This window comes from Lepus europaeus, chromosome 1 (genome assembly GCF_033115175.1).
Source record: "Lepus europaeus isolate LE1 chromosome 1, mLepTim1.pri, whole genome shotgun sequence".
NCBI lineage: Eukaryota > Metazoa > Chordata > Mammalia > Lagomorpha > Leporidae > Lepus > Lepus europaeus.
The window spans coordinates 101,505,936-101,525,399 of NC_084827.1; the positions used below are offsets into that span (position 1 = coordinate 101,505,936).

The window sequence follows — 19,464 nt, forward strand, 5'->3', positions numbered from 1 at the left end:
AAAGAATAAATGTAAAAATTACTATCTGATAAACTGTTTGAGTACAGTGTATGCAGGCGATAAATCCTCAAAATTCTTTTAAAAGTATCAGTTTTACTCCACATTTTAATAATAAAAGAATTCTCACATGACACTAGTCATGAATGAGTTCTGCTTAATGGCTTCAAAAACACTTTGAACTTTGTGTTAGAAACTAAGGTAAAAGAGAGAACATAACTGGCTATCCACATTAACAGAGTTCAATGCCTCCAGATGTGAACTAAGTCCAGAGTGAGAAAAAGAAGTCTGGATCTATCATTATCCTATCATTCGGACTTCAGGGTAAAACCTTCTAAGGGATATTCTTGGTTTATTCAGCGGCAGCTTTTCTATTTAGGTACAAGATTTCATCAGGTTTCTCAGAAAACCAGCCTTACAGGAATAACTATGGTAGGGCAATATAGTGACTGAAAAATTTAAGTTTCTTCTAGCTATGCAGTCCTAGGTGTAATGCACTCGTTCTTCCAAATACATAAAACCTCTAACTGGATTACACTTGATAAATTGGACTCACACTCGGACTGCACCCTAAAAAGTTCCTAGAACAACAACTCTTGTGGAGTTTTGATCGATTTAGTACTATCTGCTTACATTAATCTAATAAAAACTAGTTTTTGAAAGTTACATTTATCTGTCTATCACACATATTTATTACCTGTTTTCCCCCCCCTGGATACCCCAGGAAAAATATTATCTGGAAGAATTCTTTTTTCCCTGAGAAAGTAGTTTTTTTTTTTTTTTTAACTTACAGACATTTTAAATTATATATTGACTAAATTTTCCTTTTCATATTCTAAAAAAAATTTACAGTTGAATTTGTGGCTGACTGGTAACAAATGCACAAACTTTTAGTATGTGTACTTCATCTCTGTATTTGACATTTAAGTGACCTTGTATTTTATGTTTTCAAACCCTTCTCTTAAAAAAAAGAAACTACAAAGTGAATAAAAATTAAGTCAGAGAGTACTCCATAACTCCAAAGACATTTCATAAATCTTGTGTTACCAATGGACATTCTTAAGAATTTAGGCTTTTGGTACTTTGTGAAAGTCTGTAACAGTAATTCTACTTCTGTTCAATATATACAGTTACACATTTTAATAAGCAAAGATGTAAAAAATGGTTTTCAATAAATGGTTCTGATTGCACATTAAGCAAGTTGATGAAATTTTATTAATGAATTTATATTCACTTCAAAGTTATTATTTATTTAATAGATGAATAAACTGAGAATTTAACTTGGAATTTCCAATATCAATTATTCTTGTATTTTACTAGCTCATTAAAGAAATGCACATAGCTGTGAAACATAGCAAATGAACATGATTATAGGTATGTGGATTAAGAAGCTCTTAAATGTTTCGGTTCACACAGCATTTAGAGAAATCTTTCAAATTTTAAAAGAGAAAATAACCTGATTGGCTGTCATCAGACTCATCATCTTCATCATCTTCCTCATCTTCTTCCTCATCATCTTCCTCTTCATCCTCATTGGAATCTTCAGAATCTTTACTACTGGGAATGTCTGAATCTGCTCCTCTAAACTGTTCCACTAAAGACTGTGCAGGATGGGTGAGATGCTGTGTTTTCACTGTGTTCACGTTATTGCCAACTGCTTTTTCCTTCCCTTGATTATGCAGTATAGGAGAGGTAGAGGGCATTGCAGGTGGCTGATTGCCAGGGGTTTTTCTCCCACTTGTACTCAGATTTACAGGTGAGGAAAAAGGGGTGCTACTTGCAGCAGCAATGCTTTCATTGATCTTACTCTGCATTTTAGTTTTGGTAGTAAGTGCTAGAGGAGCTTCTTGAATGACACTCTGAATAACTCCATTTGGTTGGTGATTACCTAAAAGTGCATTTGTTAAGAATGGGTTAGGGTGGTTATTTTCTAATGTTTGTTTTGGATGTGCTGGTGAACTAGAGGTTGGTTTTGGATTTGACAAAGCTGCAATAACCTTCTTCAGGCTTTTGGATGACTCCTGCTTCTTTAACTGTGATGGGAATGTCTGTTTATACTGTTCCTGTTGAAACATAAGAGACAAAACAAAATGTAGCATAAAAATGAAGATAGCTTTTATTTGCTCTCAATATCTGAAAACAGCTGCTCTCATATATATATATATATATATATATTTATTTATTTAAATCATGATCTACAAGTGCTGTACAAGGACTGACAGTAATGACAAGTTGGTTGCTGAAACTTGGCTAGACTTAATATATTTAACATTTACTTATCTTTTCCTCTATATAGGTGCACGTGTGTATATGTATAATATACACACATATATATGTATGTGTATTTATTTATTTCCTGATTATCCCCTTCTCTTTACTGTTGCTCCCATTCTAACAGTATTCCAAATCTGAAGCCCTGAAAATATTGTTTCTTTTTTTCTATGTCAGACATATTACCATGCCTTTGGATTCCTTCACTGAAATAATGCTCAGATTTAAGCAAAGCCATTATTTCTTCCCACCTAACTTCCAACATATGCTATATACCAACGTCAGTTTTATTTTCGAGTAAGCCTTATTTGATTATACTACCCACTTGGAGCACTGCTAACTTTATAAAGCCCACCCTTCAGAATGACACTCAGATTATTTTACAATTAGGCACTAGCATACTCTTCCAGGAGACTATTTGCCATATTTTCGCCACCTCCACATTTTCTTGTAACCATTTTGTCTGCATGGAATATCCTCCTCTTCTACATTTCAAGCAGATGAAATAATGTTCATTCTTGAAGATTTAACCCAAGAGGCTTTTTATGTTTGTCCTGGCCAGAAGTCCTCTTTGCCCCTTTCCTTTGTCTCTTTTAGCTCCTTATATTCAAAGCCAGATGACGTTCAGTACACACACTATATGCCTATGTGCCTTAAGCCTTTTAGGCAGGGGTGGGGAACATTTTGTTCTGCTAACGTCCATTTGAATATTTATAACATCATCTGTGGGTCACACAAAATTGTCAACTTAAATATTCGCCTGTTATAGATTTCTTCAATTTCGAATCCTACCTGCAATTGTCTTGACAGCACCAGACCAAATGATTTCCCAGGCCAGGCTGGGCCAGACATTCTACATTCCCACTCTATGGAGAATACATTCACATCTTACACAGTTGTTTATTTATCTTTATGATCTTCCCATAATATTGTTTGGAGCCTGCATTTGGAATGCACTCAAAAGACAATTCTAGATTACTGAATGAATGATTTTGCAAACAAGAAGTACTTCTTTTTTTTTTTTTTTTTTTTTACAGGCAGAGTGGATAGTGAGAGAGAGAGACAGAGAGAAAGGTCTTCCTTTTTGCCGTTGGTTCACCCTCCAATGGCCGCTGCGGCCGGCGCATCGCGCTGATCTGAAGCCAGGAGCCAGGTGCTTCTCCTGGTCTCCCATGCGGGTGCAGGGCCCAAGCACTTGGGCCATCCTCCGCTGCACTCCCTGGCCATAGCAGAGAGCTGGCCTGGAAGAGGGGCAACCGGGATAGTATCCGGCGCCCCGACCAGGACTAGAACCCGGTGTGACGGCACCGCAAGGCAGAGGATGAGCCTGTTAAGCCACGGCGCCGGCCAAGAAGTACTTCTTTGAAGTCAAGGTTTATGAGAAGAAGCTGGTGGGAATGATGGCTCCATATTCTGTGGGATATACTTTTGACTGCCTTTAGATATTAACATTTGAAAGAATACCCAGTTTAGAAAAATAATAGTTTTCTTGGGAAAAATTAGTTCATATACTACTAAGTCACAAAATTTACAGCTATAAATATGAAAACAAAATTATCTTTGGCCAGCGCCGTGGCTCAACAGGCTAATCCTCCGCCTTGCGGCGCCGGCACACCGGGTTCTAGTCCCGGTCGGGGCACCGATCCTGTCCCGGTTGCCCCTCTTCCAGGCCAGCTCTCTGCTGTGGCCAGGGAGTGCAGTGGAGGATGGCCCAAGTGCTTGGGCCCTGCACCCCATGGGAGACCAGGATAAGCACCTGGCTCCTGCCATCGGAACAGCGCGGTGCGCCGGCCGCAGTGCGCTACCGCGGCGGCCATTGGAGGGTGAATCAACGGCAAAAGGAAGACCTTTCTCTCTGTCTCTCTCTCACTGTCCACTCTGCCTGTCAAAAATAATAAAAAAAAAAAAAGAAAAATTATCCAGCTATTGGCATCTCCTTGAAACAAAATATCATATAAATTTTTACTAAATTATTATTTTTAAAAATATTTATTTATTTACTTCAAAGAAAGAGAGAGAGAGAGAGAGAGAGGTATCTATCTTCCATCCACTAGCTCACTCCCCACCTGGCAGCAATAGCCAGAGCTGGTCTAAGCCCAATCCAGGAACCTGGAACTCCATCCAGCTCTCCTATGTTGATGGCAGGGACCAAGGCACTTGGACCATTGTCAGGTGCTTTTCCAGGCACATTAGCAGGGAGCTGGATTGGAAGTTCAACAGCCAGGACTTGAACAGGTGCTCATATGGGATGTCTGTGTCACAGGTGGCAGCTTAATCCACTGTGCCACAATGCTGGCCCCATAAATCAGTATTATTAAAATAATATATAAAAAATGGAACTAGAATGTTCAAAATATTTTTTAAAGATTTGTTTATTTATTTGAAAGTCAGAGTTACACAGAGAGAGGAGAAGCAGAGAGAGAGAGAGAGAGAGGTCTTCCAAACGATGGTTCACTCCCCAATTGGCCGCAAAAGCTGGAGCTGTGCCTATCTGAAGCCAGGAGCCAGGAGTTTTCTCCAGGTCTCCTATGCAGATGCAGGGGCCCAAGGACTTGGGCCATCCTCCACTGCTTTCCTGGGCCACAGCAGAGAGCTGAATCAGAAGTGGAGCAGCTGGATCTTGAACCAGCACCCATATGGGATGCCAACACTTCAGGCCAGGGTGTTAGCCTGCTGCGCCACAACGCTGGCCCCTCAAAATATTTTAAGATAACAGTAATGGAGTTGAATTTCCTAACCTATAGTAAAATTCGGCATTGAGGAAGCCGGCTTTGAAATGGAAGTCAGCAGTTTGGCCTGAATCAGACTTGGGCCCCAATGCAGGGATTTCTGAGAGGACCTACCCAAGTGTCAGCGCCATACAAAGTGACTTAGGGAATGGTTTAAAGCAGTCATGGTAAGAAGCAATGAGGAATTTTCAAATAAAATCCTTGTCTTCCTTTACGTCTTTATTGTATTAGTTTAGAAAATAAAGTTAATAAGATGTTTTTATAAACAAAAAATATCATGCAATAATTACACCTAAGGCAATAGCATGACAAGACAAGGTGTCTAATTTATAGCTATTCAGTGATTAGAACATGGAAAATTGGACTATATACTTGGGTTTACCTTTTAAAAGTAATTTTACAGCAGAATTCCTAAACAAAATACTTTTATAGAAGAAATAAATTTCAGCAGAAAAATTTCGTATATTTTCATCTCTTAGTACATAATTATGTTGTATAATCATTGTGTACTCTATTTTTTTTATTTTCCTGCTAAATAAACAATATCAAAAGGACCATGACAACAAAAATTTTCCCTTTAATTTTACATTTTAATGCCTTGCAATTGCTTCTCACTATACTACTGCAGAATCATTTTCCATATATAGCAACTATAGGTTTTCAAGAAGAACTGAAGATGACAGTATTTTACCCCAGCTACTCTTTTACAGTGCACGTTTCATCCTTTTTGATATCAAGGATGATGTGTTAAAAAGATGATGAGGATAAAATTAAGACCAATATACTAGTAAAATTCTTGCTGCTTTAAGATATCCATTCGGACAGCAGTAGTATCGATAACAAAACAGAGAGGTTCAAAGGTCTGTCCTACCTCCAAGCTCTTACTCCCCAGGGCCCCCACCTTGGTTTCTGCACACCACAAAATCTCCAGATAACTTGATAAAAGAAAACTGACATAACATCTACTTTTCCAGCACTGATTTATACATATATACTAACAGTACTGATTTGAACTACATGTCTATAAAATAAAGGATACAGTGATTAAATAACATTTATGAAAACCGTTCATGAACGAAAGAGGGTACACACAGCAGATAGCAGGAAAGAAACAAATAAGATTATCATAACAAATAAAAGAAAATGTTATGTTAGATTGTCATATAAAGATAAATATTGTAAGAGAAGTATTTCTAAAATAACCTCTAAATCAATAGTAGGCACTGATAAAGAATACACTGCTCAGAGTTGAGTCTAATATATATGTTCATTCACACAACATATCATCCATTAACTACCATTATCACTTCAGATAACTTGTTCTATAATTTCTGAATGATCTCCAGAGAGAAAGAGCATCACACTTTTTAAAATCTTAATCATGGACATTGAATTTAAAATGCTTGTTTAAATTCCTCTGCTTTTAGCTTGTTTTATGATGTTGGCTAGTCACTTAACCCTAAGCCTTAGTTTCTTTACCTCACAAGATTTTGTAAGGATTAAATAAGATCCTATTTGTAAAACCCTACATTAGCTATATTTATTAAGCAAATATTTAATAAAGGACTTCCAATATATAGTCATATGAAATTCTTATTTTGAGAATAAGTATTTGAAAGTATTAAGGGATCTTTGGAATACAAATAACTCTTGATGTGATTCTGTAAATTCATTTATCTTAAAATAGAACAATATGTTAATGAAAAATTAAAATAACCCAAACAGTGGAATTCTTAATAGTTGTTTTTACAGATGGAGAGTCAATAATGTGATGCTGATACTATCTCCTTGTGTTTTTCTAATTAATTATTTATTTAAATAGCAGAGTAACAGAGAGGGAGACATAGAGACAGAGAGACAGATGTTCCATCTTCTACTTCAATAACCAAATGCCTACAACAGCCAAGTTTAGGCCATGCTGAAGCCAGGAGCCAGGAACTCCACTGATGTCTCCTACAAGGGTAAAAGAAGCCCATGGGTGAAAGGATGGCTGTAGGCAATCATCTGCAGCTTCCTAGATGGAATAGCAGGGAGCTGCACTAGAAGAGTGGAGTAGTCAGGACTTGAACCATGCACTCCAATATGGATGCGGTCATCCCAAGCAATGGCTTAACCAATTGCTCCAAGGGACCACATTCTCATGTTTGATCCATGCAACACAAGTCTTATGAGTGATATTCTCATACCATTGGCTGGCCATTCCATTTAATCAGCGGTTCTCAAATCTTGCTGTACATTTGAATCACCTGGGATTTTTTTTAAAAAAAATTCAATAATATAGTTCTGTCACAAGAGATTCTGATTTAATTATTCTGAAGGGTATCATCCATAAATTTCCCAAGTGATTCTAATTTATACTTGGGTTTTAGATCCACAAATTTAGTTTATCAAAAATGGCTGATTTCTTCAAGTCATTTTTTTTTCGATTCAGCTCATAAATTATTCTGAGACTCAAAGGACAAGGACATTATGTGTGTTTCAAGAAAGAAAGGCAGTTGGGATTGGTGCTGTGGGGTGGGGGGTAAAGCTATTGCCTGCAATGCCAGCATCCCATATGGGTGCTGGTTTGAGTCCCAGCTGCACTCCTTCCAATCCAGCTCTCTAATGTGGCCTGGGAAAGCAGTAGAAGATGGTCCAAGTCCTTAGACCCAAGTGGGAGACCTGGAGGAAGCTCCTGGTTCCTGGCTTTGGATCAGTCCAGCTATGGCTACTGTGGCCATTTGGGGAGTGAACGAGTGGATGGAAGATCTCTCTCTCTCTCTTCCTTTCTCTCTCTCTCTCTCTCTGCTTCTGCCTCTCTGTAACTCTGCCTTTCAAAAAATTAAATACATCTTAAAAAAAAGAAAGGCAGCATATCATAGTTGTTAAGAATAAATATTTTAAGCCGGTGCTGCAGCTCACTAGGCTAAACCTCCGCCTTGTGGTGCCGGCACACCGGGTTCTAGTCCCGGTCGGGGCACCGGATTCTGTCCCGGTTGCCCCTCTTCCAGGCCAGCTCTCTGCTGTGGCCAGGAAGTGCAGTGGAGGATGGCCCAAGGGCTTGGGCCCTGCACCCCATGGGAGACCAGGATAAGCACCTGGCTCCTGCCATTGGATCAGCGCGGTGCGCCGGCCGCAGTGCGCCGGCTGCGGCGGCCATTGGAGGGTGAACCAATGGCAAAAGGAAGACTTTTCTCTCTGTCTCTCTCTCTCACTGTCCACTCTGCCTGTCAAAATAAATAAATAAATAAATAAATATTTTAAATTCTAGTTCCAACACTAACCAGAGATAAGTTCTTGGGAGAATAACTCTCCATTTATCACCATAAATAATAATAATAATATTAGTAGCATCATAGAGGTTACTATCCAGTGAGTAAATTCATGTTTAGCACTTAAAACAAAGGCTGCCAAACAGAAGCACTCTACAAGGGTTATCTAATGATTAGGGTACCAAACGGTAATATTTGTAATCAAGAGACAGGATATTGTGCTCAAAAATATTTCCCTGATCTGAGCTGATTCTAAAATAAAAAGTAATGCTGACTTAATTATTAGAATTGTACTGGACAAAGAATGTGGTAATGTAAAATCAAAAGCAGAGAAAAAATTCTCTGAAGAGTGGTCCTGGTGCTTGTCTAAGTAAGTTACACTTCACATAATTCATTAAGGATAGCAAAGGAAAAGGATTTTTTACAAAGGATTTTTACTTAATAAATTCCAGGACTTACAGAGATAAATTACTCAAGAGATCATTTCTTTAAAAATCAACATATTGATAATAGAAAAAATAACATTTATGTTAAACAAAATTAATCATGAAGTTTGTCTTATTCAAACATACTTAAACCCTTCCTGCTAAATCATTGGACCTGGGTGACCAGTGTTGTGGCGTAGTGGGTTAAGCCTCTGCTTACAACGCCAGCAACTCATTCTGGAGCACCTAGCTGCTCCACTTCCAAAGCAGTTTCCTGCTAACATGCCTGGGAAGGCAGCAGAAGATGGCCTGCCACCCAAATGGCAGGCCAGAATGGAGGTCCCGGCTCCTGGCTTTGCCCTGTCCCAGACCTGGCTATTGCAGACATTTGGGGAATGAACCAATGGAGGAAAGATTTCTCTCTCTCTCTCTCTCCCTCTAGCTCTCTATCACTCTATCTTTCAAATAAACAAATAGTAAATAAATAAATCTTAAAAAAAAAAGTCATTAGACCTGGGAAGTGATGGCGGTAAGTGAGGGGAAGAAGAATGGGGAACGATATGATTCCACTGTCAAATATATATTCAACAGATATATATTCTAATCCTGGAGACTAAGATGGTATCAAAGAAGAAGAGAATTTAGTTAATTTAAACTTGTTTATAAAAGCTCTTTTGCTAATCATAATGTTCTTGTAAAAATAATTTTTAACTCACCCGTTTGGATCGCAGTTCACTGGTCAAAGAACTAGATTCTTCAGAGGTATTTTTATTCCCTGCTTTAGGTACTTCAGGAGAAGGAACTATGAGTTTCATGTAAGCTTCTTTTTTGGCTTGATTTACCAAAGATAAGGGCTTCACATTGGACACCAATCCCGTAGACTGAATTACACTGGTGTGTTTGTTCACAGATTCCTCCTTTGCCTGAGAGCTTTGGAAAATAAATGGAAGCTGCTGTGACAAAACCTGAGGCTGCTTTTGCTGGGATTGGAATGATGGGTGAGTCTGGGATTCAGACACAAGAGGTAATGGCTGGTGTATTCTTTTTTCCTGGGCTTTTTCATTCGCTTTCTGTCCATCTGATTTTGGGTCCGAAATACCATGTAATAGCACCTGGAAATAAAAATGAAAGGCAACTTCTGAATACTTACTTAAGACAAACAACATTAAGCTGTAAAACTTAAGAGAAAAAAGTGTACTTTAGAAAAGGATCCTAATCACTTGTGATACACTAAAAATATATTACTTATCCCTTAAAAATGTCTCACCATTTCCAGCGCTTTTGTGTGAAAAAGTAAGAACTCAAGGTCATGACTAATTTTAAAACTAGAGATAACCCAGCTAGTTCCTAGGTATGAGTAATACTTGGATACCCTCTATGAGACAATTATACCTGGTTGTTGTTTTGATGTTGTGCTTCACCCTCTGATTCAGAATCATCATCTTCACTTTCTTCAATACTTTGATCCTCCTCTTCATCTTCCTCTAGGTCATCTGAATCACTACTACTAATGCCTTCACTGGAGGTGTCTGAGGATGTGCCTGAATCACTATCACTGTTGCTAGAACTTTCCATAGTTTTCTTCCTTGGTTTCTGTAGAAAGAGACGGTATTTAGCAAGATTTTAATTGGGGGAAAAAATCAAGTTTTCAGTAAAAAGTGTGCTCTTTCAATATTCAAATGATATTTTCCATCTCAAAATGTCATTTTAGGAAAATGGAAAAAGTTATGTGTTATAAAGGTAATTTTATGCAAACTGATCAAGTTAACTTATCTGAAAGGAATTTACCAACAAGTAGAAATGGATTATTGAAAACATCAACATGGTATACACACAGACTTAGCAATGAATGGCATGCTTTAAAATGTGAAAGACTTTTGAAAAGCTCACAAAATAATAACTCCAATTATGACACATACATTGAAGGTATGCATTTAGCTTTAATCTTTCTTTATGCAGATAGTCAGTAGTCAAGTATTTAGCTATAATATGACAAATACATCTTTCTAGGTGCTGGACAATATAAGAGATGCTTGCATTCCATGCCTGAGCTTTCAAGAACCTTACATTCTAGTGGTGGTGGGGTAGACAGACACCCAATATAAAAGTAAATAATTACATAAAGTAATAAGTGCTGTAGAGATAATTAATTAAATAGTGAATGAAACACTTATGAGCTGCTTTACTTACAGTTCAGGAATAAATATATTTCTTGCCAAAAAATGAAAATACAATAAAGGAGAAAGACATATTTCAGAGGACATTTAGGGCTGTATGTCAAAATCAAAACTCAAAGCTGGCAGAAAGGGATATTAGGTCACATAAAAGTCAAGTTTACTGTTCCAGAGAATAGGGAATAACAGAAAGGATTCAGCCTAGTGGTTAAGATGGCACTTAAGATGCCCACACTCCATTCTAGACTGTCTGGGTTTATTTCTTAGTTCTGGCTACAGATTCATGCTTCCTGCCAATGTGGGTCTTGGGAGACAGCAGGTGATGGCTCAACTGGATGGGTCCCTGCTATGCACATGAGACCTTGATTGGGTTTCTAGCTCCAGGCTTTGGCCTGGCTTAGCCCACCTGTCGTGGGCATTGAGGAACAAATCAGCAAATGGTAGCTGTGTCTCTTTGCTCTTGAATAAATAATTTAAAAAAAACCCAGACAATAGAGGTGGGCATTATGGTACAGTGCATTAAGCTACCACTTAAGATGCCTGCATTCTATAACTGAGCAATGGTTTGAGTTGCAGCTACTCTGCTTCTTATCTAGCTTACTACTAGTGCATCCTGGGAGACAGCAGGTGAAATAGCTCAAGTAATTGGACCCTGCCACCCATGTGGGAGAGCTGATGGAATTCCTGGATTCTGGTTTCTACCTGGCTCAATCCTAGCTATGGTAGGTATTTACAAATAATGGAAAATCTCTCTCTCCACACTTCTCTGTCACTCTGCCTTTCAAATAAATCTTTAAAAAAGAATAGAAAATAGTAGTGGATAAAAAGGAAATATTCAGATGAATTATAACTAAACAACTTTGTAACAACAGAAGAGTTAAAATGCAGCCAATAGATTGAGAAGGAGAAATGCTGAAATGATAGCAATAAATTTAAGTATAATCTATAGTTACTTAGGAGCATTTCTATGATATTATTTGATAGATAAAACAAAGAACAAAATACAGAAAAAGCAGTTACAATTACAAAAGCAATAAATTGTGAAAGTTATGGTCTTTAGGGAAATATAGGCTTTCCTGACTACTGGGGTTTGGAGACTGAAAGATTAATACACCTGTACAACAAGAAGCCAAACTGAAGTCACAGTTACATATCGCAACTGCTTTCTTTTGTGCCTTCTGAAAACTGGCTTAAATAAAATAATATTTAAATTTAAAAGATAAAATAAAGTGCCTATCAGCTTGCCGTGCCTCTGTGTTAATGCTCTACTCTAACCACCAGAGAGCCTCCTCCACAGTCCACCCTTCAGTAAGCAGACTATCAGTCATCATCATCGTGTCCTGGGCTGCCTCCTTTGCTCAGAGGAGAGCAGAGAAGGCCCGGAAATGGAATTGGAATAACCCGGGAACAAAAGATGAGGAAGACTTAAGGTAGGGAGATGAAAGGAAAACAGGAACGGTATATTAAGTCTCCCATTTATTTGACCAAGAAACAGGCTCCTTCTTCATGACCAAATTTTATGGTGCATTTCTAAGTATGCACAGCAAGTCTATACTTGGTAACAGGAGTCTAAACTGAAGTCTCACTTTTGTTTTAGTGGGGGCAAAGAAAGGAACAAGGGAGCTATTTTGATTTAAGAGAAAATAAGCTCCTATGTCCATGCTGAAGTAATCTGTATGGAACATTTTATTTGAATTTGGCTTGAGAAATGGAGACTAAACTCCCCAGGAATGATTATAGGGGTGTTGGTTCCAAATCTTTAAGGTACATAAGACTCCCTGGGAAACTGGTTGAGATCAGCAGATTCCTGTGTCTCAATTCTAAATAGGGCAATAGGGCTCAGCCTTAAGAAGCACTTCCTGATTCTGATGCGGAAGGTCTCGGGAGAGCATCCTTTGACCTTTGACCGTGTGCAAAGTCTTACCTTTGTAAGGTAGCAAAATTAGTACCCATTTTTTTAATAGGGAGAAGTGAGAAAACAAGCATGAGTTTTAGGGGGAAATGGATCTGGATATCACCAACTAGATTTCCTTAATCCCTTGTTGGGGCTCGTGTGTGTGTGTCTGTGAGTGTGTGTTACTCACACATAATTAGGTAGTATGTTATTTTTCTTTCACTTAAAACATTTAAAAAATAAATCTTATTATGTTCATCATAAAATGATCAAAGAAGAGCTCATTATTAATATTCCCCATCTGATCTCAGAAAGCTTTTAAAAACTATTTCAACTTTCATTTCACTATATACTTATTTCATTCAATAACAAAATAAATACATATTCAAGGTTATTATATAGCAGGTAAAGTTGCTCAAGTCTCTAGGTGCTTAAGGGTATGAGAAACAGACAGCAATTCTACCTAGTTGAGAACAGGGAGAGATGAACCAATAAACTACTAAAGGAAGTAATAACATGTATTTTTTCTTTCTTTTTTTTTAAAAAAGATTGAGTGATTTATTTAAAAACACAGTTACAGAGGGAGAATGTATGTGTTGGGAGAGGTGGGGGGAGAGAGAGAGAGAGAGAGAGAGAGAGAGAGAGAGAGAGAAAATCTTCCATCTACTGGTTCATTCCCCAAATGTCTGCAATGGTGGGGGCTGGGCCAGGCCAAATCCTGGAGCCAGGAACTCCATCTGGGTCTTCTCTGAGAGTGGCTGCTCTTGGGCCATCTTCCACTGCTTCTCAGGTGCATTAGCAGGGAGCTAGATCATAGGTGGAGCAGCTAGGACTGAAACTGGTGCTCTGATAAGGGATGACAACACAATGCTATCCCGTAATTCATGTTTAATGAGAACAGAGTTTCAGTTTTACAAAATGAAGTGTTCTGGAGGTGGGATGGTGCTCTCTCTGTAACTCTGCCTTTCAAATAAACAAATAAATCTTGAGAAAAAAAAAACACTCATTTCCAATTCCTCTCTCCTCCCAACTCCAGTGACCACCATTCTACTCCCATCTCTATGATTTTGACCACTCTAAGCACCTCATGAAAGTGGGACCATGTGATATTTGCCTTTTTTGTGACAGGCTTTATTTCACTTTGCCCAATATCCTCAAGGTTCAATCAAGTTGTAACAAATATCAGAACTTCCCTTGCTTTTAAAGCTGGGCATGATTCTACCATCTGTGGATGGGCATTCAGGCTGTTTCTGCATTTTACACAGTGTGAATACTGTTGCCGCTAACATGGATGTATGTACATTCTTTGAGAGCCTGCTTTCAATTCTTTTGGGTCTATACCCAGAAATGGAATTGCTGTATTGTACTGTAATTCTATTTTTTGAGGAACCACCAAGCTGTTTCTCACAAGGGGCTATGCCATTTTCTTTTTCTTAACATATAATATTTTCAAACCATAGAAAAATAACATAGTTTTTAAAAGACTATTTTGATTGCATGGGAACAACAACTTGTAGGGCAGCAGGAGTGGGAATGACTGAGCACATTGTAGTCCTCCATCTTGGGTCTCACACCTCCATTTTGACCCCTCTCTCAGAAGGGCTCTTGCCACCTGCAAGCTGACCTGGTGCCACCATAAAGTTTAAGCCTTCCTCATGAGGTCAAGAAAACTACCAGGATGCCTGAGGGGCTAACTCCTAAACCATAAGTAAAGGAATACTGTAATAAAATCTTCTTCCCCAGCTCCCCAGTGTTTTGTCAAATGAGTAAAATTTTTCTCTGCCTGGCACTCTGTGCAGAAAATAATCTTGCAACAGCTCCTAACCAGATCATCCATCCACCTGGGTCTGGAAACTATTACGTAAATTGCCCGCCGCTTCTTCCTCATTCTTTGTTCTCAGCAGATGTGACAGATTCTGCTGACACTCAGACATTCATTCAACTTTGTTTTAGTTTTTCTAAACAAGCTATAGGTTTGTATATTTTATATTTTAGTCTGATACTTACTTTACTTTTTTAATCTAAAACACCTACATTTGAGGCCAGTGTTGTGGCATAGCAGGTAAATCTGCCACCTGTTGGTTTCCTGGCAAAACTTGTTGGTATGCTCCCTGCTGGGAGGCCCGTGACACTTACTAGATGATAGGTGACACTGGGTCTCCTGAACACAACCCACAGAGAAGCCTGAGCTGGCAAGGAAGTCACCCACTGACCACCGCAGCACAAGAGGAAGAAGAAAACACTGCAAGCAGGAACATGAATCCCTTCCTCCTTCAGTGCTGCTCCTGGACCCTGGACTGACAAGGCCTACACTGTACCAGATGGTAATGGACAGAAGGGTGAATTTAGAGATAAAAATGCATTTGAAATTGAGGATAGAGATGAAATAAAATTAGTCATGATGTGAAAACTTTTGAAGCTGAATAATGGGTACACAGGATTGTTCTGTTTACTTTGATTAAGTTTTCAATAATAAAATATTTTCTTGTTTTTATTTATTTTAATTTCTAAAGTATAGGCTCTGGGGTCAAACTGCTTGGCTTCAAATGCTGACTAAGCACTTCAGGCTAGTTATTTAGGTGCTCTGTTTCCCCACTTGTAATAATAGTAGCCATCTTATCTGGGGTATAGAGAGAGTTGGAATAGATATTACACACAAAGTAATTAGAGTAGAACTGGTAATGTAGTACATTCCCAATAAATTTTAGCTATTATTATTTTATTTATATTATTTATCCTGGTGTTGACAGTTTTCTTAAGATATTTAATACTACTATCACACCATAAACACACATATCTGTAAACACAGGAGATAAATCCTGTTATTTGAACTTCAGAATGCTTACCTTATATGCAGAGCTATGCTGTATATCTGTTATTCAAGAATAACTTACCTTATCTTTTATTTTGTCAGCTCTAGCATCCAGAGGCTGATTTTTGTTTTGTTCCTGATTACATTTTCGATTTCCTCCACCTGAGCTTGTACTTTTAGTTTGCCCCAAGGAACTTGAAGCAGTAGTAGAAAGTACAGATGTGTTGATACCAATTACAGATGATGTACTGTTTCCATTTATTGAACCATTTACACCTGGAAGACAAACATGTTCATACACTGGATTATTATTCAACCATAAAAAAGAATGAAGTACTAACATACAAGAGGTTTCCAAAAATCTCATGGAAACATGTATTATGAAAAAGAGTACTTCTGTATGGATTTTACTTTTTCTGCACCTAGATAAACATATCAAAAGTTTTAAAAATTTATTTATTTTGTTTATTTGAGAGGCAGAGACAGAGAGGGACAAAAACAGATGGCAGACAGAGGGCACTCCCATTCACTGGTTTACTCTCAAAATTCCCACAACAGTCAGAGCTGGCCAAGCTGAACCTGGGAGGTGGGAACTCAATCCTGGTCTTCCTACTGAATGACAAGGACCTAATCACTAGAGCCATCATCTGCCACCTCCTAAGGTATACATTAGTAGGAAGCAGGAACTGGATGTGGAAGAAGGAATTGAATCCAGAAACTATGGTAGAGGATGCAGGCATCCCACCTTGTGCCTTAACCACTAGGTCAACTTATCTTTTAATTCTATTTTCCATGAACTTTTTGAAAGTGCCCTTGCCTTTACAACGTGGATAAAACTCACAAACATTTTTAGTTAAAGAAGCTATACACAGGGTCACATAGTACATGATTCCATCTATATGAAATGTTGACAATCTGAGTAATGCAGTGGAAAGTGGTGGATGCCAGCAGGGGGGAGGAGCAACTGCTTAATAGGTAAGGATTTCCTTTGGGAATGATGAAATGTTTTGGAACAAGTTACATGATGGCTGTACCAAACTGTGAGTACATTAACTATCACTGAATTGTTTACTTTTTAAAAAAGATTTATTTATTTGAAATTCAGAGTTATACAGAGAGAGAAAGAGAGGCAGAGAGAGAGAGAGAGAGCTCTCATCTGATGGTTCACTCCCCAACTGGTTGCAATGGCCGGAGCTGTGCCAATTGGAAGCCAGGAGCCAGGAGCTTCTTCCGGGTCTCTCATGTAGGTTCAGGGAACCAAGGACTTGGGCCATCTTCTACTGCTTTCCTAGGCCATAGCAGAGAGTTGGATTGGAAGTGGAGCATCTGGGACTCAAACTGGTGCCCATATGGGATGCCGGTAAGGCAGGTGGCAGCTTTACCCGCTATGCCACAGTGCTGGTCCGTGTATTGTTCACTTTAAAGTATTTAATGTGATGATGTATGAATTCACTTCAATTAAAAGCAAGTTAAGAATTATGATTAAATGTAAATATTCCCAATTGTTGGTACCAATTACAGATGATGTATGTTTCCATTTATTGATCCATTTATACTCATTTAGTTTTAGAGCAAACTCCCCTAAAATATTTACTCAAGTAAAAAAAATAAACCAGTGAAAAAGCTATTATAAAAATTTCAAATAATATTCTAACAACAGTTAAATAGTACAAGAAGTAACACACTATATTGGGTTGCAAACAGGGAGGTAATAAGATATAGAGCAAAAAGCAGTAGAATTGGGTTCAAATTCTGACTCTACCACATCCATATGTAAGCAGTACTTTCTTGAACAACTTACTTAACCTTGGTTACAAAATGAGAATATTTCTAATCTTAAGGATTAAGATATTATAATCTTAGAGATTATAAGGATTAAGCAAGACAATGTGAAAGAGTCTAGCTATAAACATATTAAACTTCAGTGCTACTAAAAATTGGTTCTGGAATGGAAGGTCTACACTTATGTAGTACGGGTACCTTTTTCAGGACCACTTCGATTACTTTTTCCTGAAGTCCTTGAATGGAATGAAGACGACTCATGATTCTGGGCTGGAGGAGCAAACAGTGGTGGGATTCCCAGTAATGGTGGAAAGAAGGTTGCCCCTGTGCGAGTATGAACATCTGTTGTTCGCCACCATTCTGTACCTCAAAATAAACAAACCAAGTAAAAATAATTGAGTTAACCTTGTAATTAATGTAACAATTGCCTTCTATAATTTACTCCTAAGAAAAATATTTCCATTTTCATCTTGGAACAGAAATGTCAAAATACAGTTCTGATCATCTCTCTAATTGTGATCAGTTCTGATCATCTTTCGCACTATGAACTGCTGACTAAAGCTTGAACACTCATCCCACTTCTCATTAGGCCAATATCCAAGGATCTTCTAGAGTTCAAATTTATGTAGAACAATGGTAGTACATAGGTTAACAACTGAAACTGAACTCTTTGCTTATTAAAGAACCATTTGACTTTTTAAGGACTTACATCACATTTTTTCTAAATTTATAAAGGAAATATTTCAGTTTATACTAATATATTTTAAAACTGTGGAATTTAAGGCTATATCTACAAACTATGTTAAGAATTTCCCCAAATTATATACAATATAAATCTGGCTGTGATAAATCAAGTAGTCTAAATAATAGTATAAGGTTATCATAATCCAGGACAACTGAAATGCACTCAGGAAAGAAAACAGTCTGTTGTCAAATGAAAATATAAATACAACAAAATCAACATTTTTTTTTGTTTTTTTGGTCTAACAAATAAGTTTTTGAGATTTCAAAAACAAATAATTTTGCCTGCACCCCAGGGGAGACCAGGATAAGCACCTGGCTCCTGCCTTCCGAACAGCGCGGTGTGCCGGCCGCAGCGCGCCGGCCACGGCAGCCATTGGAGGGTAAACCAAAGGCAAAGGAAGACCTTTCTCTTTGTCTCTCTCTCTCTCACTGTCCACTCTGCCTGTCAAAAATAAAAATATTAAAAAAAATGGAAGATTTATAAATTTCTCCCCTTGAAGTTAATGCAGAAAGTTTGAATTCTGTCCCTTTCACATAAAAATTACAGAAAACAATCATTATTTTAATAATATGAGTATTTAAAAATTGAATGCAATTTATATATTCAAACAGTAGCTCTTAGTTAAAAAGTTTTGAAAAGGACTTAAGCCAATTTTTATAAAAGGCATTTTTCAAGGAGCGGTAAAGATTAGAGAATTGGAAATAATCCAAAGGACACCTTTGTATTGCTTCATCTAAAATCTCAGAAACAACCTTTTCCAACTGGTTAACCCACTAGATTATCAAACCACTTAGTGTTTCAGGCCAATCTTTCCAAAGAAAAGGTGTATTTTTCATTGAGTTTAACAATCACAAGGAAATTAGAGAACAAACCACAACAATATAGTGTGGGAAAAACTCAATACTGTGAATATTATATATATATTATATATTTAAAGATCATATTATATATGATCTTTAAAGTCTGAGGAATATTCATTCATGAAAAAGAGAACGTGAATTGATATGCACCTTCATCATCTAATAGCAAAATCTGGATTTTGAAAAATGAAATGTTCATGGCAGCTGCCATTCTCAAAGTTCTAAAAAAACAGTAATAAGCAGAAGATTGTGAAAACTACTCTTTTGCAGTGCAGGAAGGTGTTCCCAATGATATGACACCAACATATATTCAGCTGTGTCTGAATGATGGGCATTGAACCAAAAATAACTACACAAAAGTATTAATTATTCATCCACTGTTTAGATGAAAGACGTTCATCTAGACAGACAGAAATTTTTTTTGTGTATTTTGGGCTTGCATCAGCACAGTTGGAATTTCATAGTGTTATTTACATGTTTGAAAACTAGGTTCTTCCTAAGTAATAAGAAGGGACTGAGGTTTC

The 19,464-nt window shown here is 37.7% G+C and overlaps 1 protein-coding gene across 20 annotated transcripts in view; it reads right to left on the minus strand.

Annotated features, from left to right (window-relative positions):
* The window catches only part of BAZ2B (bromodomain adjacent to zinc finger domain 2B), a 449,666-nt gene that overhangs the window by 104,726 nt on the left and 325,476 nt on the right, over positions 1-19,464 (minus strand). For 17 of the 20 annotated variants that reach the window (XM_062187182.1, XM_062187176.1, XM_062187160.1 and 14 more), the window contains 5 exons: positions 17,534-17,701; positions 15,636-15,829; positions 10,066-10,266; positions 9,390-9,785; positions 1,454-2,060 (listed from right to left, as the gene is read on the minus strand). In XM_062187182.1, coding sequence (XP_062043166.1) covers positions 1,454-2,060; positions 9,390-9,785; positions 10,066-10,266; positions 15,636-15,829; positions 17,534-17,701 — 1,566 coding nt within the window. The remainder of the gene's footprint in view (positions 1-1,453; positions 2,061-9,389; positions 9,786-10,065; positions 10,267-15,635; positions 15,830-17,533; positions 17,702-19,464) is intronic. The other 3 variants (XM_062187202.1, XM_062187211.1, XM_062187145.1) reach the window with 1 other exon arrangement.